We start from the raw sequence: 24,589 nt of genomic DNA, 5'->3' as shown, positions 1-24,589 counted from the left end.
ATGTTTCCAGTGGGGTTCCGCAGGGCTCAGTACTGGGACCCTTGCTTTTTGTGGTATGTATCAACGATTTAGATTTGAATATAGGGAGAATGATTAAGAAGTTTGCAGACGACACTAAAATTGGCTGTGTGGTTGATAATGAAGAGGAACGTCATGGGTTGCAGGAGGATATCAATCTACTGGTCAGGTGGGCAGAGCAGTGGCAAATGGAATTTAATTCAGAGAAGTGAGGTGATGCACTTTGGGAGGCTAATAAGGAAAGGGTATACACATTAAGCGGCAAGTCACTTAATAGGGTAGATGAACAAAGGAATCTTGGAGTCCCTGAAAGAAGCAGGCCAGGTGGATAAGGTCATTAAGACGGCATATGGAATGCTTGCCTTTATTGGCCGAGGCATAGAATATAAGAGCAGGGAGGTTATGCTTAAATTGTATAATACTTTGGTTAGGCCACAGCTGGTTGCGTGCAGTTCTGGTCGCCATATTATAGGAAGGATGTGATTGCACTGGAGGGGGTGCAGAGGAGATTTACGAGGATGCTGCCTGGAATGGAGAATCATAAGATATGAGGACAGATTGGATAGGCTGGGTTTGTTCTCAATGGAACAGAGGAGGTTGAGAGGTGTACAAAATATTGAGAGGCCTGGACATAGTGGATAGTAAGGGTCTATTTCGATTGGTGGAGGGGTCTATTACGAGGGGGCATAGTTTTAAGGTAGTTGGTGGGAGGTTTAGAGGGGATTTGAGGGGGGGCTTCTTTACGCAGTGGGTTGTGGGGATCTGGAACTCGCTGCCTGGAAGAGTGGTGGATGCAGAAACCCTCACCACTTAAGAGATGGTTGGATGGGCACTTAAAGTGCAGTAACCTGCAGGGTTATGGACCTAGAGCTGGTAATTGGGATTAGACTGGATGACCTTTTGTTGGACGGAGCAGATATAATGGTAAGTACCGCAGGGAATAGAATATGGCCAGGGTGATCTCCTGGACTCCTTTCGATCGCCTGGGTGGGTCGGAGAGAAATTTTCCCAGATTTTTTTCTCCCTCAATTGGCCTGGGTTTTTACTTCTCCGAGGAGATCACATGGCTCCGGTTGGGGTGGAGTGTAGAATGTTTTAGTATAAGGGGTGTCGCAGTTGTGGTGAGGCAGACTGGTTGGGCTGGGTGCTCTTTGCCTTTCAGTCATTGTTCATAGGTTTATATGTAACCTTTAGGGCTGCTGACCAAGGACTCTGTGGCACTTTAATCAGCTGGCGTGGACTCGATGGGCTGAAATGGCCTCCTTCTGTGCTGTAAATTTCTATGTTTCTATGTTAACCATTCTAAGATTGCCATTTTGGAGACAGTTCAAAACATTGCAACTCTCTCATTCCTCTTGACAGCCAATTGTCAAGGGAGTTGGGAAATTTACCAAGTCAAGTCCAGCTGGGACATAGCCCCACAGGTGCCAGTCATCTCTAGTACCTCTCCCAAACAGCCATCATGAGTGAGTCTAGATAGCAAGTGCCAGCAGGCTGTGTGACTGTAGGGATATCACAACCACTCTCAAAATTCTCATTTGACTTCCACAAATATTCATTTCCAGCAGGGTGGTCCACTGGATGGGCAATCAGAAGCAACAACCCCAGCTGGTTTTTCCCCTCCTGGCCTAGAGGAGGCACTTAAACCAATTGCAGCACCGTCCTTGCTACCCGTGGCTGAAGCCTAACCAACAGCATGGGCCTGGGATCCCTGCTGTGCTACATGCTGCTTTTAACAAATGAGCCACCGGAAACCCAACTAAGAATTGATTATTTATTTCAAGCGTATGTTACCCTATTTTTCTTGTTTTAAACCCCTTCTGGATTCATTGTCTGTTCTGAATTGGAGGCATGTGCCGAGTTTGCTCTGATAAACGAGTTCGTAACCCAGTGCCGAATCTCCCTCCAATTTTCACTGAGTATCTGACCTGGGTGTGCCACCCTTCTTCCGGAGAGGTGGCTGAGATTAGAAACCCATCAAAGTTGGTGGTTGGGAGCGGGCGGAAAGAGCATAGTCGTCACCATAGGCAGTCCCTCGAAATGAGAATGACTTGCTTCCACGTCGTAAATGGAGGAGTTCACAGGTGTTTCAATCATATTCCGGATCCCGAACTACATCCTGAAGTGTGGAAGATGCCTGTGCGTGGATTTTTTTTTAAAAACATGTGGCGGCCGTTGTATACCAGCCACCACACGGGCTTGACGGAGCTAGGTATTGGTCCAGTGGCAAGGATTAACCAAGACGACTAAAGACCAGCTCTGCTGCACGGACCGAGTGCGCACACACATCGCAGTGTGGGCTGACCTGTGCTGCCCCTGGGCCCTCGCCTCTGCTGGGCCCTGAACCTTCACCTCTCCTGGGCCCCAATCACATCCCTCTATGAACTCTTGTTGCCCCTTCGTCCTGACCTCGCCGCCCCTGCCCACACTGCAATCAGCGATCCTTTGTAATCCTATGTAGAACAGTTAACAATCCTTTCAGATGTACTCAAATAGGTTCCAATATTTTCCAGAAATGGCGACTAATATATTCGACATTTTAATGAGTAGGCTTTAAGGGGACACTGAATTATCTTAGAGATTTACGTGTCACACCAAAGTTCAGTATCAATTAAATTCTGTGGCTATATCAAAAGTGCAGTGATTTGTCAACAGGTCATTTTCAAAATCTTCACTATACAACTTCTATTTGATTTTGCAAATACAGAATTTTAATTTATTTTTCTCATCCAATCTACCAATTTATTAGTCCCTCTGTATACAATGTCGTGCTTTGTTGCTCAGTAAAGGTTTCACATTCCTACCAGTAAATATGGATGTTTTTCTAAAGGGTAGTGAAAGCAGGAACCTGTTTCACATCTTAAAAGCAGATCTATGTATGTCTATGGTGGACTGTTCGGTGGGGAAACTGGTTTTGTTGGTTAAGTTTAATTTTAATTCATTTGATTTGAATATCTATCAGATTTCAGGGACCTTTCAACTCAAAAATGAACAACGTAACAACCAAGATAATACATCTATAACAAGGAAAATAGATTTATCTGTTCCCAGTCTAAATGAGGTCTGAATAATATATTTTAATCCTGAAAATTAACATTGAATATATGGCTGGGAATCTCTTTCTGAAGTTCAACAACATTACTTGTAGGAGAGCATAGTAATGGGGGAACTGAACCCAATGTAACCCAGCACTCCACTAACGCCTTCATTCTCAAAACACCAATTCCCAATATGCCGATTCCTCCAATCTCCATATTCATTTGGTTGTACCTCTTGTGGAACTTCCTCTTCCTGGTCCATTGCTAGGGGTTGAGTCACGAGCACACCAAGAAGGGTTGCCCAGGTTTCCTCAAACTGAGTGCGGCTTGTCCACCCTGAAACAGAAGGAACCAATTATACCGGTCTTGACTCTTTCACTTCAAAGCAGGCTACATTTACTCTGGATCAATGCTTTCAAAGTCTGGCACCTGGCCAATAGAAGGCCACGAGCACAACAGATATCACAACAGCTACGGTGCCAGAGAAAGCCACTTTCAACGGATTTGCAAGAAGTTAGGAGTCTGCAAAACCAACAGCAGCCAGTAAAATCTAAACCAGGGTCCATTTTTTTCCCCTTCAGTTTTTTGCCACTTACCAAGAACGTTTATCCTGTAGATAAACTCTTTGAAGACCTCTTTTTCCTGCAGGAACTCAACGGGAATTTCAGGAAGAGTTGTACCGAATTCACCCCCCGCTTGTGGTGACCATCCCAACTTCCACACCTGAGGAAAGGTGATTGTGAGTTAATGGCACGATAACATTCTTCGCATTTACGGAAGTTTGTGACATGCAATTTCATAATTGCTTTAATTGGCACCTAAAGCTTGATCCGGATTCGGTGGTGGCCATGGTTTACAAAACATACATCCTCCTGTTGCAGTGTTTTAGACAGTGCGTCACAAGCCATAAGTTCATAAATCATTTTTTGTTGCATTATCTAGCAGCCACAGCAGTTTAAACTGGGGCAAGATAAAACAGACATCTCACATACTTGATAAAAATCAATGCACCCAAACATGATCAGGTTTCACTTTTGAACAAATTGGCAACAGAGTAACAGATGGAATGAAAGACCAAGGAGAAGGTATAGGAACGTAAGAAATCGGAGCCTGCTCCGCCATTCAAAAAGATCATGGCTGATCTTCGACCTCAACTCCACCTTCCTGCACTATCCCCATATCCCTCAAGTCCCCTAGAGTTCAAAAATCTATCGATCGCAGCCTTGAATATATTCAAGGACTCAGCATCCATAGCCCTTTGGGTTAGAGAATTCCAAAAATTCACAAACCTCTGCGTGAAGAAATTCTCTCATCTTACTATTAAATGGCTGACCCCTTATCGTGAGAACATGCCCCCTAGTTCTAGTCTCCAGCCAGGGCAGAAAAACAACATCTCAGTATCGACCCGGTCAATCCCCCTCACAATCTCAGATGTTTCAATGAGATTGCCTCTCATTCTTCTGAACTCCAGAGTATAGGCCCATTCGACACAGTCTCTCATAATATGATAGCCCTCATCCCAGGAATCAATCCAGTGAACCTTTGTTGCTCCGTCTCTAAGGCAAGTATATCCTTCCTTAAATAAGGAGACCAAAACTGTGCGCAGTACTCCAAGGTGTGGTCTCACCAAAGCCCTGTACAATTGTAGCAAGACTTCCTTACTCTTGTACTCCAATTCCCTTGCAATAAAGGCCAACATGCCATTTGCGTTCCTAATTGCTTGCTGTACCTGTATGTTAACTCTGTTTCTCGTACGAGAACACCCAAATCTCTCTGAAATAACAAATATCTGGAGCAGAACATGAACAATGAAACCTGTCATCCAAATGCGAAGCACTAGTGGCTTGCAAATCCCATTCAGTATTTTAATACTGCAACAAATATCTGGTCTATCAGGCTTCAGACTGCTTCAAGTAAACACTTCCAGCCAGGAAGGACAATGAAGTTACCCATACTCACCAATGGAGGGGCACGGGTGTAGCTGTTAACGAGAGGCAGTCTGGCTAGGCTAATACCAATATTCCTGAGAGTCGGGTTCAGGAACGCTGGGATTCGGTTGTTGCTGGCATGCCCAAAGGACAGTATTGACTGGAGACACTCCACCATTTCAGTCATCACATCGCAGGCCTTTGTAATGCACTTGGATCCTAAAATGGATGCGAAAGGCTTACAACGTCATAACCTCAGCATTAACAAGATACTACAGCTCACCTTATCCAGCCAAACTGGAAGAAAACACATCTGAAAAGGTAAACCAAAAGAGACGCTTACGATAGCAGAGTGATTATGTTATTGGACTAGTAATCCAGAAGCCTGGACTAATGATCTGGAGACACGGGTCCAAATCCCACCACAGCAGCTGGGGCATTTAAATTCAATTAAATTAATCTGAAGAAAATGTTAATACCTTAAAAACCCACCTTGTCCACTAATGCCCTTCAGGGAAGGAAATCTGCCACCCTATATGTTACTCTAGACCCGCTGCAATGTGGCTGAACAGTTGCATTCAAGAAGGCAGCTCACCACCACCTTCTCAAGGGCAATTAAGGATGGACAATAAATACTGGCAGGGACGCCCGTGAATGAATAAAAAAAAGACATCTCAAAATACTTCACAACTTGACTTTGATGTTGAGTGACATGTTCATATGAATTTGCACTGAGAGTTTAAAACAGAGCTCTATCAGTTGCTTCAGAAGGAAGTTATTTTGCCTTTGCCCTGAAGCCGAGGTTTTAAGTAATTCTTCGTACTAAAAAATTAGCTGTTACCTCAAGGGGAGGCGATTTGCTTCTTGGCATTCTCGCCTGAGCAGAAGGGCATGGATTCAAGCTTCCCTCCTCAACTTCCGCGCATAATTTAGATCGACAGCTCAGTGCAGTACTGAGGGAGCAATGTTGGAGGTATTAAACCAAGGTTCGGTTTGCCTGATCAGGTGGACACAAAAGATCCCATTGCACTATTCAAAGGGCAAGGGAGTTCTCCTGATGCTCTGGCCAATATCTTTCCCTCAGCCAACATAATAAATAAGGATCATCTCATTGCTGCTTGTGGGACCTTGCTGTGTGCAAATTGCCTGCTGTAGCTCCTACATTACAGTGGCAACTCTCCAAAGTCATTCATTGGCTGTGTAGTGCTTTTGGACGTCCTGAGGTCGTGAAAGGTGCTATATAGATACAAATTCCTTCTTTCTTGTATGTTATTGCCTATAGTCAAGGCTGTCTGGTTCGTTTGTGAAATTATGTGGGCAAGTTTGTCACTTTGAGAAGAAATGCATCTCACTGTCTGTGATCATCAGAGTCGCTTAAATGGGAATATGCACGGAATGGAAAGAGTTAACGGTGTGGATGAACAGAGAGAGAACATGGGTTCAAAACACAGGACTCATTGAAAGCGAGTGCAGGCAGGTAAAACCTTCAATAAAGTCAATAGAATTTACGGTATTATGATGGAACCAGAGGCGACATGATGAAAAACTTTTTTTTACACGAGTGGTTAGGATTTGGAATGCACTGCCTGATAGGGTGGTGGATACAGATTCAATAGTAGCCTATAAAGGGAATTAGATAAATAGTTGGGACAAAAAAATTTCAGGGATATGGAGAAAGCAGGGAGTGGGACTAACCGGATTGCTCTTCGAAAGAGCCGGCGCAGACTCGATGGGCCGAATGGTCTCCTTCTGTGCTGTACTCTTCTACGTGCAGGGGTATAGGGTACAAGAGCAAAGAAGTAATGTTGTAGTTATACATTGGTTAGGCCCCAGTAGGAGTACTGTGTGCAGGTTTAGGCACCCCATTATAGAAAGGATGATGCCAGGGAAGTAAACCTATAGTAATGAGCAGAGATACAAGATGCTGTGACCATTTCTACTGGAGTAGAGACGGTTAGAAAGTGATTTAATAGAGGTTTTTAAAATGATGAGGAGTTTTGATAGAGTGAATAGGGAAAGACTATTTTCACTGGCCAGTGTTAAGAACATAAGAAGTAGGAGCAGTAGGCCATACGGACTTTCGAGCCTGCTCTGCTATTCAGTAAGATCATGGCTGATCTTCGCCTGCAACTCCACTTTCCTGCCCTATCCCCATATCCTTTAATTCCTCTGGGGTCCAAAAATCTATCGATCTCAACCTTGAATATATTCACAACTCAGCTTCCACAGCACTTTGGGGCAGAGAATTCCAAAGATTCACAACCCTCAGAGTGAAGAAATTCCTCCTCATCTTAGTCTCCTGAGACGGTGCCCCCCTAATTCTAGATTCTCCAGCCAGGGGGAAACTGCCTTCAGCATCTACCCTGTCAATCCCCCTCAAAAACTTATAGGTTTCAATGAGATCATCTCTCATTCGTCTACACTTAAAGAGACTAAGGCCCAATGATGAGGAGTCATCAATTTACAACTGCCATTGAGAGCGTGAGGAGAGGGGTTAAAGAAATGTTGTCACACTGTTGGAGCATGGAATGCTGTCCACAGGGAGTGGCTGAGGCAGAGACCATTGCATTGTTTAAGGGAAAAGTGGCTAAATATGAGAAGCAGAAGACGATTCAAGACTATGGGAGAGAACAGGACAGTATAGTTTTGAATCATTCTAGCAAAGAACTGCCACAGAAACAAGAGTTTTCCTCCTGTAAACCTCTCCAGCTCTGTGCCAAGTGGGAATCAATGCCTCCTCAAGGACAACAGAAGGTTAAATGTGACCTAGCTGCCACATTCAAATGTCAGCAGACGATGATCATTTAAGTTTGTTTTTTGTGTGGCCCCCCCCACTCCCCCCCTCCCACCCACCAAGTGAACGATGTGAAGCCACATTTACTTACGCTCAGACACGTTCGCACTCTCTTCATCCTCAACTGTAGTTCTGTCTGTATTTGACTTACTCCTCTCCTCATGAAGGAGCAGCTGCTCTCCTGGTTCAACCGCCACTGAAATAAACAAATAGTCGTAATCATAAGTGTGGAGAGAGCACGCGATGCAATCACTAAAGTCAGGGTTTTTAAACAAATTCTTCTGGAGTTGAAATTTTTTATTCCACTTGGTTATCTTCATAATAAGGAACTGTCCGATGAGCAGAGCAAATGACTCATTTACCCTGTAAAAATAACTGGGTGTCTGTTTAACTTTGCAAAAATTCTAAAAAATAGTCCAATAATATATATTTGAGGCAGAGGTTTTCAAATGTGCATGGGATCCCGCTGAAATTACTGACACACCCATGGGGATCGGTCTCCCGCAGGCACTGGGGGTGTGTGTGTGTGTGTGTGTGTGTGTGTGTGTGTGTGTGTGTGTGTGTGTGTGTGTGTGTGTCTCCCGCAGACACGAGAGGGGCGGGGGGTCGGGGGGGAATCTCCTGCAGACACCAACACAGAGTTACATAGATTCTATAAGCACAGAAGCAGACCATTCGACCCAACTGTTCCATGCCGGTGTTTATGCTCCACATGATCCTTCTTCCTGCAAAGGGAGAACCCCTTGCAAATATCGACACCCCTGGGGACCCCGTTCAAATACTGACACACTCCTGTGGCCCTCCGACAAAATACAAGCTGACATCAATAAACTTGCAGAATGGGCATGTAATTGGGAAATTATTTTCAATATAGGCAAGTGTGAGGTGGTGCACTTTCGTAGGAAGCCAAGGGTTTGATAGAGTAGACGTAGAGAACGTTTTCCTCTTGTGGGGAGTACAAAACTAGAGGCCATAAATATAAAATAGGCACTAATAAATTCAGGAAAAAAATTTTTACCCAGAAAGTGGTTTTCACGTGGAATGCGCTACCACAGGGAGTAGTTGAGGCGAATAGCTGAGATGCATTTAGTGTGAAGCTAGAGAAGCACATGCGGGAGAAAGGAATAGTAGGTTATGTTGATGGGGTGAGCTGAAGAGGGGTGGGAGAAGGATCGTGTGGAGCATAAACACCGGCATAGACCAGTTGGGTCGAATGGTCTGTTTCTGTGCTTATAAACTCTACAACTCCTGACACACTCCTGGAGTAGCTCCCCACTGCACCCCCCTCCCCTCCCACATGATCCTTATTTTGAAAAACAGTATTAGCTGGCCCAAGGACAGCAGTGCTTTCACTGCAGAAAAATTCCTTATCACGACAGTTATTGGCAAATTAAACAGCAGAGAAAATTATAGTCATCTCAACAGATGGACAGCAACATTTTGAAAATCTATGACTTAAAGCAAGGTTTCTCCATTAATAACTTTTTAAACTTTCAGACTGGTATCCAGAACCCGGGTGCAACTCCAGCCAAGATTGGAGGGATAGAAATCCGTCAACTGGGTTAAAGGGGCTTATGCTAACTTCTTCTGGACATTCTCAATCAAGTTTGTAGAGATCACAGGCTCATGGCACAAATGTGGCACTCTCAAGTAATGGAGCCTCGTGTCAGCCATTGTGGAAGATGGAAAAGTAACAGCTCAGTAGCACGTGCTAAGCTAGAGGGAGCTTTCTCCTCTCCAGCTCTCTCTTTCTCTCTTTCTCCCCCCCTGCTGAGCTTCTGGATTGCATTGCTGGCTGGTGCTGACTCACTTCACATCTTCAAGGGGGAGCTGGATCCTGACTGTGGCAGAGATCGCATCATACAGAAGGTTAAGTGTCTTTACAGCTAACACTTGGTCCGTGTGACTTCCTGACTGGTTTTCATCACCTGAAGGGGTTGGAGAAGAATTTTCCAGAATATTTCTACCCCTATCAACACTGTTTTTTTTTTTTAAAAAGCCTGTTTTGTTTTTTTAAATTGCATCCTCTGAGAAGATTACATGTTTTGGGGTTGGGGAAAGTGGGAGGGAAGTGTTTCGACATGATGAAATGACTATCGTGGTGTGAGGCATCATGGTCGATGGACCAGCTGCTCTTTTCCTGCCCCACAATTGTGCATGTTTGTATGCACGATTTCATTAAACAGGCGGCTTCTTAGGCAGTCCCTCAGAGTCGAGGATGACTTGCTTTCAGAATGGCAGACAGTGACTAGTGGGGGCTGCAGGGTTCAGTGCTGGGACCCCAGCTATTTACTATTTACAATATATATTAATGATTTAGACAAAGGAATTGAATGTAATATCTCCAAGTTTGCAGATGACACTAAGCTGGGTGACGGTGCGAGCTGCGAGGAGGATGCTAGGAGGCTGTAGGGTGATTTGGATAGGTTAGGTGAGTGGGCAATTGCATGGCAGGTGCAGTATAATGTGGATAAGTGTGAGGTTATCCACTTTGGTTGCAAAAACAGGAAGGCAGATTATTATCTGAATGGTGACAGATTAGGAAAAGGGGAGGTGCAACGAGACCTGGGTGTCATGGTACATCAGTCACTGAAGGTAGGCATGCAGGTACAGCAGGCGGTGAAGAAGGCAAATGTTACGCTGACCTTCATTGCGACGGGATTTGAGTATAGGAGCAGGGAGGTCTTACTGCAGTTATACAGGGCCATAGTGAGGCCTCACCTGGAATATTGTGTTCAGTTTTGGTCTCCTAATCTGAGGAAGAACATTCTTGCTATTGAGGGAGTGCAGCGAAGGTTCACCAGACTGATTCCTGGGATGACGGGACTGACATATGAAGAAAGACTGGATCGACTAGGCTTATATTCACTAGAATTTAGAACAATGAGAGGGGAGCTCATAGAAACATAAAATTCTGACTGGATTGGACAGGTTAGATGCAGGAAGAATGTTCCCGATGTTGGCAAAGCCCAGAACCAGGGGTCACAGTCTAAGGATAAGGGGCAAGCTATTTAGGACCGAGATGAGGAGAAACTTCTTCACTCAGAGAATTGTGAAACTGTGGAATTCTGTACCACAGAAAGTTGTTGCGGCCAGTTCATCAGATATATTCAAAAGGGAGTTAGATGTGGCCCTTACGGCTAAAGGGATCAAAGGGTATGGAGAGAAAGCAGGAATGGGGTACTGAAGTTGCATGATCAGCCATGATCATATTGAATGGTAGTGTAGGCTCGAAGGGCCAAATGGCCTACTCCTGCACCTACTGTCTATGTTTCTATGTTTAATACGAGTTCTCAGGTGACTTATGAGTCCAATGCGAGACCTACAGTCTCTGTCACAGGAGGGGCAGATGGTGTTTGAAGGGACGGGTGGGGTGGGGTGCTTGGGTTGTTGTGCGCACCTTCCGCTGTTCGTGCTTGGCTTCCGCTTGCTCCCGGCGAAGGGACTCGAGGTGCTTGGCACCTTCCCAAATGCTCCTCCTCCACTTTGAGCGGTCTTGGGCCAGGGATTCCCAGGTTTCGGTGGGAATGTTGCACTTTTTGAGGAGGCTTTGAGGGTGTCTTTGAAGCGTGTCCTCTGCCCACCTGGGGCTTGCTTGAAATGGTGCTCGGAATTGAGCGCTTGTTATGGGAGTCTCGTATCGGGCATGCGGACAATGTGGCCCACCCAACCGAGCTGATCGAGCGTGGTCAATGCTTCGATGCTGGGGATGTTGGCATGAGTGAGAACATTGACATTGGTGCGCCTGTCCTCCCAGTGGATTTACAGGATCTAGTGGAGGCAGCGTTGGTGGTACTTCTCCAGTGCTTTGAGGTGCCTGCTGCACATAATCCATATCTCTGAATCATATAGGAGGGCAGGTATCACTACTGCTCTGTAGACCATGAGCTTGGTGCCGGGTTTGAGGGCCTGGACTTCAAACACTCTCTTCCTCAGGAGACCGAAGGCTGCACTGGCACACTGAAGGCGGTGTTGGACTTCGCCATCGACGTCTGCCCTTGTTGATAGTAGACTCCCAAAGTATGTAAAATGGTCCACCTTGTCCAAGGCCTTGTCATGGGTCGTGATAATTGGGGGCAGTACTGTGTGGCGTGCAGGTTGGTAGAGAACCTTTGTCTTACGGATGCTTAGTGTAAGGTCCATGCTCTCGTACACTTTGCTGAAGGTATTGCCGATGGTTTGGAGTTCGACCTTCAAGTGTGCGCAAATGCAATCGTCGTATGCATACTGTAATTCAATGACAGAGGATGGGACGACCTTGGATCTGGACTGGAGCTACAGGAAGGTTGAACAGTTTCCAGTTTGTTCTGTAGATTAGCTCCACTCCAGCGGGAAGTTTACTGAGGGCAAGATGGAGCATTGCAGCAGGGAAGATCGAGAAGAGCGTTGGTGCAATGACACAGCCTTGCTTGACTCCGGTCAGCACTTGTATTGGGTCTGTGGTGGATCTGTTGGTCAGGATCACGGCCTGCATGTCATCATGAAGCAGGCGGAGGAGCGTGAAGAAGTTTTGAGGGCAGCCGAATCTGAGGAGGACGCTCCATAATCCCTCACTGTGTCAAAGGCCTTTGTGAGGTCAAAAAAGGCCATGTAGAGAGGCTGGTGCTGCTCCCCCTGCATTTTTCTCAAATTTGACACGCGGTGAATATCATGTCCATTGTGCCCATTAGTGGGCGGAATCCACATTGCGACTCTGGGAGGAGCTCTTCAGCCACTGGGATTGAGGAGGATTCGTGCGATGACTTTCCCTGTGGCAGACATCAGGGAAACTCCTCTGTAATTACCGCAATCAGACGTCACCTTTCTTGAAGATGGTTACAATTACAGCGTCTCAGAGCCCCTGGCATGCTCTCCTCCTTCCAGATGAGAAATGAGTTAATGGATTTACACCAATAGTACTTCTCTGCTATGCTTTAGTGCTTCAGCAGGGATTCTATCTGCTCCTGAGGCCTTGTTGTTCTTCAGTTGTCGGATGGCCTTTTCAACCGCATGCCGGGCTGGGGTTGTGCTGAGGTGGTGGTGGGTAGCTTGCTGCGGGTTGGAGCTGAGGAGAGGAATTTTCCATATTTTCCCCCACATCAATCCTGTTTTTAAAAAAAAAATTGCATCCTCCTAGGCTTGGGGTTGGGGAAAGTGGGAGGGAGTGAAGAAGTGTTTAGTCATGGTGTGAGGCATCATGGTCAATGGACCAGCTAGTCTTTTCCTGCCCCTCAATTGCGCATGTTTGTATGCACTATTTCATTAAACAGGCTGCACCTGGCCTGGGAGTGCATGATGTTAGATGTGCTTTAACAGAGGCACTCAATGCACCAATTAAAAAAAAATTAATTCCCAATTGCCCTCGAGGAGGTGGTGGTGAGCCCCCATTTCAGAAGGCAGATCAGTCAACCGCATTGCTGTAGGTCTGGAGTCAATATATTGGCCAGACTGGGTAAGGACGGCAGATTTCCTTCCCTAAAGGACATGAGTGAACCAGATGGGTTTTTAACGACTATCACCATGGTCACCATTACAGATGCTAGCTGTTTTTTGTTCCAGATTTATTTAATTAACTGAATTTAAATTCCCCAGCTGCCATGGTGGGATTTGAACTCATGTCTCTGGATCATTAGTCTAGGCCTCTGGATTACTGGTCCAGTAACATAACCACTATGCTACCCTCCCACATCATTAATATCCTTCACCCGGAAGGCCACACAAGTCATTAAAAAAATCGCAACATCTTTCTACTGAATTTCTCCTGCCAACGGAAAAAGAAACCCTTACTTGCTTCGATGATGAACTGGATGCAGTTGATAACTGAGCAGGCTTGAGTGACGTAGGCCGCAGACGCCAGCAGGTTCCAAACCCCGGGCTGCTGCAGAACTAAGCAGCAACAATCCAGAGCAGCTTGCAGGTCCAGACTGAGAGGAACTTGATCGTGCATCAACTGCCAGCACAGCGCCTGCATGTCCCAACACAAAAAAAACACCAGAAGTACAGAGTTAAAGACACGTGACCATCACGGTAGCACAGAATTAGAGAATTAGAGAAACAGGCCATTCGGCCCAACCTTGATAGAAACATAGAAAATAGTTGCAGGACTAGGCCATTCAGCCCTTCGAGCCTGCACCACCATTCAATAAGGTCATGGCTGATCGTTCACCTCAGTACCCCTTTCTTGCTTTCTATCCATATCCCTTTAACCGTAAGGGCCATATCTAACTCCCTCTTGAATACATCCGATGAACTGGCATCAACAACTCTGCGGCAGGGAATTCCACAGGTTAACAACTCTGAGTGAAGAAGTTTCTCCTCATCTTAGTCCTAAATGGCTTAACCCTTATCTTTAGACTGTGTGCCCTGGTTCTGGACTTCAATGTCAGGAACATTCTTCCTGCATCTAACCTGTCCAGTCCCATCAGAATTTTATATGTTTCTATGAGATCCCCTCTCATCCTTCTAAACTCTAGTGAATACAGGCCCAGTCAATCCAATCTCTCCTCATATGTCAGTCCTGCCATCCCAGGAATCAATCTGGTGAACCTACGCTGCACTCCCTCAATAGCAAGAACGTCCTTCCTCAGATTAGGAAACCAAAACTGAACATAATATTCCAGGTGAGGCCTCACCAAGGCCCTGTACAACTGAAGTAAGACCTCCCTGCTCCTATACTCAAATCCCCTAGCTATGAAGGCCAACATACCATTTGCCGCCTTCACCGCCTGCTGTACCTGCATGCCAACTTTCAATGACTGATGTACCATGACACCCAGGTTTCATTGCACCTCCCCCTTTTCAGATAATATTCTGCCTGTGTCTTTTTGCCCCCAAAGTGGATAACCTCACATTTATCCACATTATACTGCATCTGCCATGCATTTACCTACTCACCTAATCTGTCCAAGTCACTCTGCAGCCCCCTAGCGTCCTCCTCACAGCTCACACCACCACCCAGCTTAGTGTCATCTGCAAACTTGGAGATATTACACTCAATTCCTTCGTCTAAATCATTCATGTATATTGTAAATAGCTAGGGTCCCAGCACTGAGCCCTGCGGCACCCCACTAGTCATTGCCTGCCATTTTGAAAAAGGACCTGTTTATCCTGACTCTCTGCTTCCTGTCTGCCAACCAGTTCTCTATCGGGTCAGTACATTACACCCAATACCATGTGCTTTAATTTTGCACACCAATCTCTTGTGTGGGACCTTGTCAAAAGCTTTTTTGAAAGTCCAAATACACCACATCCACTGGTTCTTCCTTGTCCACTCTACTAGTTCCATCCTCAAAAAATTCCAGAAGATTTGTCGAGCATGATTTCCCTTTCATAAATCTATGCTGACTTGGACCGATCCTGTCACTGCTTTCCAAATGTGCTGCTATTTCATCTTTAATAATTGATGCCAACATTTTCCCCACCACTGATGTCAGGCTAACATTTCCACACGAGCCTCCGCCCGCCCTACTTCACCTCACCCTATCAGCACAACCTGCCAGTATTGTTGGAGCTACACAGCGGATCTGACAGAATCCGGAGAGAGAAAGCACGGGTTAACGGTCGTGGTGGGAGCCCACCGACCAATCTGACGTTCCTCTTTCCGGATGCTGACTGACCTGCTGCCTATTCCCAGCATTTTCTGTTGCTTCAGATTTCCTGCATACGCAGATTTCCTTTCTATTGACACGTTTTCTTGGTATCAACACTGCTCAATAGAAATTTGATTTAAGGGACAGAATTGAAAAGGACAGGAAGTTATGCTAAACCTGTATCGAGCCTTGGTTAGACCACACTTGGAGTACTGCGTACGATTTTGGCCGCCATATTATAAAAGGGATATAGAGGCGCTAGAGAGGTTGCAAATAAAGACTTACAAGGATGATTCCAAAAACGCGAGGTTATACCCATCAAGAAAGGCTGGGTCTCTTTGCTCTGGAAAAGAGATGGCTGAGGAGTGACCTAAAAGAGGTCTTTAAAATTTTGAAAGGTATTGATAGACACCAGAGTGTTTCCACTTGTGGGGAAGAGCAAAACTAGAGGCCATTGTCACCAAGAAATCCAATCGGGAATTCAGAAGAAACTTCTTTACCCAAAGAGTGGTAAGAATGTGGAACTCGCTACCACAGGCAGGGATGAAGTGAATAGTATAGATGCATTTAAGGGGAGGTTAGACAAGCATGAGGGAGAAGGAAATAGAGGGGGGAGAATGAGGAAAGCTGGGAGGAAGCTCGTGAGGAGCATAAACAATGGCATGACTGGTTGGGCCGAATGGCCTGTTTCTGTGCTGTATCCCCAGGTCAATATTTATCCCTCAATCAACATAAAAAAAAACAATTATCTGGTCATTATCACATTGCTGTTTGTGGGAGCTTGTTTATGCGCAAATTGGCCCACATTACAACAGTGACTATACTCCAAAAGCACTTCATTGACTGTAAAGTGCTTTGAGATGTCCTGTGGTCGTGAAAGGTGCTATGTGAATCCAAGTCTTTCTTTCTTTACATTCCATGTAAAGTAACAGACAAAATTTTCTCGCACTCCCTCCAGCTCCAATTATTTCAAGAATACAAATTAAGGGTTACAGAACCATTTGCGTTGCAAGCTACCAACTATGGATTAAAAAAAATACAGCCTCTCTGGGATGACCTCAGCTTCTAAAAACGTACTGGAAAACCGGACCTAGTATTAGCCTGCAGCTGTCTCACACCAATCCTTGAAAGTTTCTTCCTAAACCGCACTACTTCTCTCCCTGCCAATAATGTACCAAGGGACTTCACAAAGGAGAAACAGCTCCGACCTTGCTGCTCAGTGTCTGTTTCTCCTTTGTGAAGTCCCTTGGTACATTATTTACATTAAAGGTGTTACATAAATACAAGTTGTGGAGTATAAAAAACAGCAGAAACTTGTTGGGCCAAATGACTTGCTGCTGTGCTGTATATTCTATATAGTTCTATTTAAGTTGTTGGTACATTTACACAAAACAAACTATTTACTATGCATATACGCACACATACACAAACACCCACACCAACACCCACACACATTAGAGGTACATTAATGTAGTGGCAATGTTACTGAACTAATAATCCAGAGAATGCAGGCATGGTAGTTTAAGAACTTGAATTAATTGTTTTAAAAATCTGAACATAAAAACCTGGCATCAGTAAAAGTGTCCATGAAGCTGTCAGATTGTTGTAAAAACCCAACTGGTTCACTGATATCCTTTAGGGAAAGAAACCTGCCGTCCTTTTTTTCCTTCTATTTTCATTCACCGGATGCAGGCGTCGCTGACAAGGCCAGCATTTATTGCTCATCCCTAATCGCCCTTGAGAAGGTGGTGAGCCGCGTTCTTGAACCGCTGCAGTCCGTGTGATGAAGATACTCCCACAGTGCTGTTAGGGAGGGAGTGCCAGGATTTTGACCCAGGACGATGAAGGAACGGTGATGTATTTCCAAGTCAGTATAGTGTATGACTTCGAGAAGGATTTGGAGGTGTTCTCATGCGCCTGCTGCCCTGGATATAAAAGGGGTCAGAGGGTCTAGTAAGAAGGAGGAACTGAGGGAAATCCTTATTAGTCGGGAAATTGTGTTGGGATTGAAGGCCGATAAATCCCCAGGGCCTGATCCCAGAGTCTTAAGGAGGTGGCCTTGGAAATAGCAGATGCATTGACAGTCATTTTCCAACATTCCATAGATTCTGGATCAGTTCCTATGGAGTGGAGGGTAGCCAATGTAACCCCACTTTTTAAAAAAGGAGGGAGAGAGAAAACAGGGAATTATAGACCGGTCAGCCTGACCTCAGTAGTGGGTAAAATGATGGAATCAATTATTAAGGATGTCATAGCAGCGCATTTGGAAAGAGGTGACATGATAGGTCCAAGTCAGCATGGATTTGTGAAAGGGAAATCATGCTTGACAAATCTTCTGGAATTTTTGGAGGATGTTTCCAGTAGAGTGGACAAGGAAGAACCAGTTGATGTGGTGTATTTGGACTTTCAGAAGGCTTTCGACAAGGTCCCACACAAGAGATTAATGTGCAAAGTTAAAGCACATGGGATTGGGGGTAGTGTGCTGACATGGATTGAGAACTGGTTGGCAGACAGGGAGCAAAGAGTAAGAGTAAATGGATACTTTTCAGAATGGCAGGCAGTGACTAGTGGGGTACCGCAAGGTTCTGTGCTGGGGCCCCAGCTGTTTACATTGTACATTAATGATTTAGAAGAGGGGATTAAATGTAGTATCTCCAAATTTGCGAATGACACTAAGTTGGGTGGCAGTGTGAGCTGCGAGGAGGATGCTATGAGGCTGCAGAGTGACTTGGATAGGTTAGGTGAGTGGGCAAATGCATGGCAGATGAAGTATAATGTGGATCAATGCGAGGTTAACCACTTTGGTGGTAAAAACAGAGACACAGACTATTATCTGAATGGAGAAGGATTAGGAAAAGGGGAGGTGCAATGAGACCTGGGTGTCATGGTACATCAGTCATTGAAGGTTGGCATGCAGGTACAGCAGGCGGTTAAGAAAGCAAATGGCATGTTGGCCTTCATAGCGAGGGGATTTGAGTACAGGGGCAGGGAGGTGTTACTACAGTTGTACAGGGCCTTGGTGAGGCCACACCTGGAGTATTGTGTACAGTTTTGGTCTCCTAACTTGAGGAAGGACATTCTTGCTATTGAGGGAGTACAGCGAAGGTTCACCAGACTGATACCTGGGATGGCAGGACTGACATATCAAGAAAGACTGGATCAACTGGGCTCGTATTCCCTGAAGTTCAGAAGAATGGGAGGGGATCTCAGAAACGTTTAAAATTCTGACGTGTTTAGACAGGTTAGATGCAGGAAGACTATTCCCAATGTTGGGGAAGTCCAGAACCAGGGGTCACAGTCTAAGGATAAGGGGTAAGACATTTAGGTGAGGAGATGAGAAACTTCTTCACACAGAGAGTGGTGAACCTGTGGAATTCTCTACCACAGAAAGTTGTTGAGGCCAATTCACTAAATATATTCAAAAAGGAGTTAGATGTAGTCCTTACTACTCGGGGGATCAAGGGGTATGGCGAGAAAGCAGGAATGGGGTACTGAAGTTGCATGTTCAGCCATGAACTCATTGAATGGCGGTGCAGGCTTGAAGGGCCGAATGGCCTACTCCTGCACCTATTTTCTATGTTTGTCCTTCTAGGTGGTAGAGGTCGTGGGTTTTGGAGTTGCTAGTCATCTTGTAGATGGCACACACTGCAGCCACGGTGCGCCGGTGGTGGAGGGAGTGAATGTTGAAGGTGGTGGATGGGGTGCCAAACAAGTGGGCTGCTTTGTCCTGGATGGTCCTTCATCGTCGCTGGGTGATACTGAACTGAATGGAGTCTCTGGCTTTCAAATGAATGTAGAGCCACACTTTTCACATGAATAAAGGCTCCTAACTGCAAGTGGCCTGGGGTGTTAGAGACCTGCAGTAGATTTATCACAAGGCACACTCAAGAGGAAAGGGGTCTAACAAATAGAGGCATTTTGTGATTTTAAGATCTTGCAATAGGCCAGCCAGATGGATCTCAAAGCCCCAAACACATTTTTCTGTAAATTTGCTTTATTCAAACAAAGTGCACCAGAGAGTGAGAGAAAAGTCAGCCTGCAAGCTCTTGCTATACAATTGTGGCATTCATACTCGAAAATTCAAAGTAAACTTTACATACGAGGTCAATGAACTCCTTGGTTGATGGAGCCAATGCCTTTTGTTGCAAGTTTACGACTTCTTACCTCCAGAGACAAGACCATGAACTTGGCAATATCAGCCTCATTGTCAGCGGGAATCTGAAGAGATGTTGGTAGTTTGGGAAGAGACAGCAGGTATTGGGCCACTGCATTACACAGACTAATGACGGAATGATAGAACAGCGTATCTCCTGTAAAACAAAGGATGCTTAATAAATGCACCTGGCTTAAACTCAATCTTACCAACAGAAAGAGGAAAAGACCATCTATCTGGCCAGCATCAAAATAAAACCTACATTTTTATGCAATCCAAGAGGATTTATGTTCCATCTTTAACTGCTCTTCCTCAATGATACTCATGAACAAAAGATTGTCTCTCTTTCTCCAACTATTTTTCTACTCTTCACCCACTCTCCAATCCGTTTTGTGCCGCGCTCAGTCCTTGTTTTCAGTTTGTTTTCCCTCTTCTCTGTATGGCTTTCAAACACTTTCCTTATTGTGGTCTCTGTGCCTAGCTATTTTGCTCCGTCTCATTCTGCAAGTTTTAGCCGTGGCTCAGTGGGTAGTGCTCTTGCCTGAGTCAAGTCCCAGACCTGAGACTTGAGCACATAAATCTAGGCCGACACTCCAGTGCTGCACTGTCGGAGGTGGCGTCTTTTGGATGGGACGTTAAACCGAGATCCTGTCTGCCCTCTCAGTTTGACATAAAAGATCCCATGGCACTATTTTGAAGAGCAGGGAAGTTTTCCTCCGGTGTCCTGGCCAATATTTATCCCTCAACCATTAGTAAAATAAAAGATTATCCAGTCATTATCACATTGCTGCTTGTGGGGCTTTGCTGGGCGTGAATAGGCTGCCGCTTTTCCTATCTTATAACAGTGACTATACTTCAAAGATACTTCACTGACTGCAAAGTGCTTTGGGACATCCTAAAGTCGCGAAAGGCGCTGTACAAACACAGGTTCTGCCTTTCTTTTTATATCTTTACTTCCCTCTGTCTACCAATGTTCCCTCATTCTTTGGGGGGGGGGGGGGGGGTTTCGTGGTCCCTTTAACGGGCTGCTCAGCCCATTCAATGCTCGGCACATGCGTGGGTTTTTCCCTGTAAGAGCCGGTGAGCCATCTGTGCGGGAGCACCAGAGTGCTGGGGAACATTGCTGTCTACTGTATCCTCTGCATACCTCCTTATTCAACAGGGCTCTCTTACCGTAGAGCTCACCGATCTTACTCCAATAGGAGGAAGTGGGCGAAGGACACAGCCTCTGGAACACCTGATGGTTGGCGGGAAGGTGCTGGACACGGAATGCCACGTGATCCAGGGTAACTTTCCTGGCAGTTTCGAACAGCACGCTGTCCTGTTCCGCAGAGACTCCTTGCAAACCCAAAGCCAAGCAGGGCGTCAGCAGGTTCAAGTTGAACTCCTGGAACAGCACGGATAAACGGCACATTAAGCATTAACATTTCAACCAAAGTTCGAGATACCGTCAGTCCTTCACCGTCACCATGTAACTTTTCCGCCAGCTCTCTTGGTAAAAATGGCTTGCTGCACAAGTAAAGGAGATTTATAACCACTAGCACTCAAAAAAGAAAAGTGTGCAGTATCCTTACACGAATCACAGCCTCAAAGGCAAATCGTCGAGCAACTTACGGAGATTCACAAGGTATCTCTTCCCCGTCACAAACTGCTGGATAATGGTGAGCACCGTTGCCGTTATTTTGGCAGTATATCTGGCCCATAATTTCTCCCAAGTGCGAAGGAGGTGACGGAGGATCGGGCACAATCCACAGGCACCGGCAGTCTCCTACTACAAGACCCCTCATTAAAACCAAACTCTGACCAAGCTTTTGGGCACTCCTCCCAATATCTCCGTCTTTGGCTCAGTGTCCATTCCCCCACCCACACCTCCTCACTCTCTTGTACAACATCTGAGCATTTTGATTGCCACGTTTAATGCCACTGTACAAATACAAGATGTTGCTGCTGCTGTTGTGATCAACCGTTGCTTAATTCCCATGGATGGTAAAGGAACGATGCAAGAGTACTAATGCTGCGCAGCCTGATCAAACGGTTACCTTCATCGTCATGACAGCGTGGAGGTCATCTTCAGGGAGTTTATCGAGTAGTTCGGTGCACTCCATTAAAGCAGTATTTAGCTGGCTGCAGCACGGGCATTTGATAAGCGACACATACCAGTCCTAGAACACAGGAAAGCAGCATATTTAACACAACAGGGCCTTGGAAACTGGTCAGAGAAACAAGCATCCCCCTCTCCCCACCTCATAATTCTCATTCACTGACTTCAGAGGTGACTGTAATATTGGAACGTTCTTAGGCTAAGAGTTAACTTCTTGTAGCTCTTGACTGCTCGCAAAGGGCTGAAAATTAACCGAGAGACTTTTTTGTACCAATTTTTCCCAAGAATGGGGGAAATTGAGGAGAAGCAATCTTTTCAAAAATGATTTTTTTTTTCCCGCCCCCGAGATTACTTCCCTCCCTCCCTCCCTCTCCCTCCTCCCCCAAGCCTATTTTATCATTCATGGGATGTGGGAGTCACTGGCAAGGCCCACATTTATTGCCCATCCCTAATTGCCCTCGAGAAGGTAGTGATGAGCTGCCTTCTTGAACCGCTGCAGTCCGTGTGAAGATTCTCCCACAGTGCTGTCAGGGAGGGAGTTTCAGGATTTTGACCCAGCAACGATGAAGAAACGGTGATACATTTCCAAGTCAGGATGGTGTGTGACCTGGGGGGGAATTTGTAGGTGGTGGAGTTCCCATGCGCCTGCTGCCTTTGTCCTTCTAGGTGGTAGAGGTCATGAGTTTGGGAGGTGCTGCCGAAGAAGCCTTTGCAAGTTGCTGCAGTGCATCTTGTAGATGGTACACACTGCAGCCACGGTGCGCCGGTGGCTATTTTCCCAATACAGTCGGGAAAGGAATGGCCACTAAAAAGTACACCAGGAGAGATTCAATTGATGCTCTCCGCATTTGCCTCTCTGTAGAAAGGGAGTAGTCTCTGCTAGCATCATGGGACAGAGCTTCGAGATATTTTAAAATCATAGACTGTGTGTTACGTGAAGTTTTGTACTCGTGAAATCTGCTGATTGTAGTTGCAACCTGGGATATATGATCAAAGTATATCTGTCCATGGGCGAGGATTGCAGTTACTATCTCCAGTGTACTTAATGAGCGCAATAGGTTTATTGATCACCTGGGACATCATGCCGGGCACCCAAATCGTAAGGAGTAATTTCATAAGTTTTAGGACAAAGGCATCACAGGAGTGGGTCAGTACTTGTAGGTGCCTCCAAAAGAGAAAAGTCTGAAACCATTGTCCAAAGGCCATTAGAACCAGAGGGGTTTACAGCACGGAAGCCCATGGAGGCTGTGCTGGCTCTTGGGTAGACCAATCCAAAACTAATCCCACTGCAAAACTCTCCCCTTAATATATGCATCTTCCTCTGCCTCAAATATGTACCCACTTTTCCCTTCGTCTTTCGGATGGGACGTTAAACCGAGCCTCCGTCTGCATACTCTCAGGTGGATGTAAAAGATCCCATGGCACTATTTCAATGAAGAGCAGGGGAGTTCTCCCCGGTGTCCTGGCCAATATTTATCCCTCAAACAACATGACTTAAAGAAAAAAAACACAGATGATCACATTGTTGCTTGTGGGAACTTGCTGTGCGCAAATTGGCTGCTGCGTTTCCTACATCACAACAGTGACTGCACTTCAAAAAGTACTTTATTGGCTGTAAAACGCTTTGACACGTCCAGTGGTCGTGAAAGGCACTATATAAATGCATATCTTTCTTTCTTTAAAAGAAGCAATGGTCTCAAACACGCCCTGTAACAAAACATTTGATCAACTTCTACTCACTTTCACTGAGGATTTTAAGTTAATAACCTCAACGAGGATTTTAAGTTAATAACCTCAACGAGGAGACACTGTCTCTCACTCTCTACTCACCCCATCAAAACCCTGCATTAATTAAAAAGCTCGCAAAGGTCATTCATTGTTCCCATCTATTTGCAAAATTCATCAAAAGGCAATTTTTTTTCTTTAGAAATGAATAACACAAACTTCATTGAATCACCTTCAAGTTTCTGAAATCTATCCTCACCAGGATATTGGACACCGCACCACAACAGATCCAGTTAATGGCAGCTGCCCACTAGCAGAACCAGCCTCTGCTATTTTCACTCAACTGACTGCGAATCTTCAATCAGACTCAAAGAAAAAAGGCAGCCCCATTGCTCAGGTGTTCTCACCTTGTCCACAATGATGGATTCCATGGCGGATAGCTTGTCCCCATCCAGTGGGTGAGAGGTCACGATTGGCGCCGGACTGACTGTGTCTGCTGCGACTGTTGTACGGAACCTGTCCAGCAGGGAGTACAATCTTTGGTGCCTGGGAAAAAAAGGAAAAATCAATATCACTGTTTTAAGATTAAGATTGGATTTTATACCAAGACCTAGGCTAAAGCGAAGGCTTGAGAACATTCCAAAAATCTTGGCTCATCAAGTCTATTCAGGCATGAATTCACCAGACACAGCACAGCGCTAACCCTCCAGAGTTCAGACACAACACAGCACTAACACTCCAGAGTTCAGATAGTGCACAGCGTCAACACACCCAAGTTCAGACAACACAGCACTAACACTCCAGAGTTCAGATATTGCACAGCACCAACACATCCAAGTTCAGGCCAGGCACAGTGATAACACTCCCAAGTTCAAATATCCCACAGCGCCAACTATTTTTTTATTCCCTCACTAGCTCAGAGGCACCGAGGATAAACGTAATGCCCACTCCACCTTCCATTACTACTCCAACATAGAGTGGCTAAACTCAACAACCATCGGATGCAAGGGTTTTGTACCTCTGAGCAAGGCAAGTGGTCTGTAGATAACGCTGAATCCTTTCCAACTCTTCACGTGGCACTTGGGCAACGCTGTTCTGTAAAGAGAGGATCCTTATTTTAATATTAACTCATATTAAAGCACAGCAGGTGTTGGAATCTGAAACAAAAGCAGAAAACGCTGGAGATGCTCAGCAGGTCAGGCAGCTTCTGTGGACAGGACAGTGACACTGACCCTCCATAACAGTGTCGTTGACCCTCCTTGTC

At 45.6% G+C, this 24,589-nt stretch overlaps 1 protein-coding gene across 8 annotated transcripts in view; it reads right to left on the bottom strand.

The window, feature by feature from the left end:
- The window catches only part of htt (huntingtin), a 250,339-nt gene that overhangs the window by 40,040 nt on the left and 185,710 nt on the right, over positions 1 to 24,589 (bottom strand). For all 8 annotated transcript variants that reach the window (XM_070877815.1, XM_070877836.1, XM_070877828.1 and 5 more), the window contains 10 exons: positions 24,344 to 24,420; positions 23,733 to 23,871; positions 21,539 to 21,661; positions 20,673 to 20,886; positions 19,511 to 19,656; positions 13,545 to 13,722; positions 7,870 to 7,974; positions 5,016 to 5,203; positions 3,653 to 3,779; positions 3,289 to 3,392 (listed from right to left, as the gene is read on the bottom strand). In XM_070877815.1, the coding sequence (XP_070733916.1) occupies positions 3,289 to 3,392; positions 3,653 to 3,779; positions 5,016 to 5,203; positions 7,870 to 7,974; positions 13,545 to 13,722; positions 19,511 to 19,656; positions 20,673 to 20,886; positions 21,539 to 21,661; positions 23,733 to 23,871; positions 24,344 to 24,420 (1,401 nt within the window). The remainder of the gene's footprint in view (positions 1 to 3,288; positions 3,393 to 3,652; positions 3,780 to 5,015; positions 5,204 to 7,869; positions 7,975 to 13,544; positions 13,723 to 19,510; positions 19,657 to 20,672; positions 20,887 to 21,538; positions 21,662 to 23,732; positions 23,872 to 24,343; positions 24,421 to 24,589) is intronic.

The sequence above is a fragment of the Pristiophorus japonicus genome, chromosome 1, assembly GCF_044704955.1.
Source record: "Pristiophorus japonicus isolate sPriJap1 chromosome 1, sPriJap1.hap1, whole genome shotgun sequence".
In the NCBI taxonomy this organism is placed as follows: domain Eukaryota; kingdom Metazoa; phylum Chordata; class Chondrichthyes; family Pristiophoridae; genus Pristiophorus; species Pristiophorus japonicus.
The sequence above is the reverse complement of the archived record's forward strand: the minus strand, read 5'-3'. Positions and strand labels throughout refer to the sequence as shown.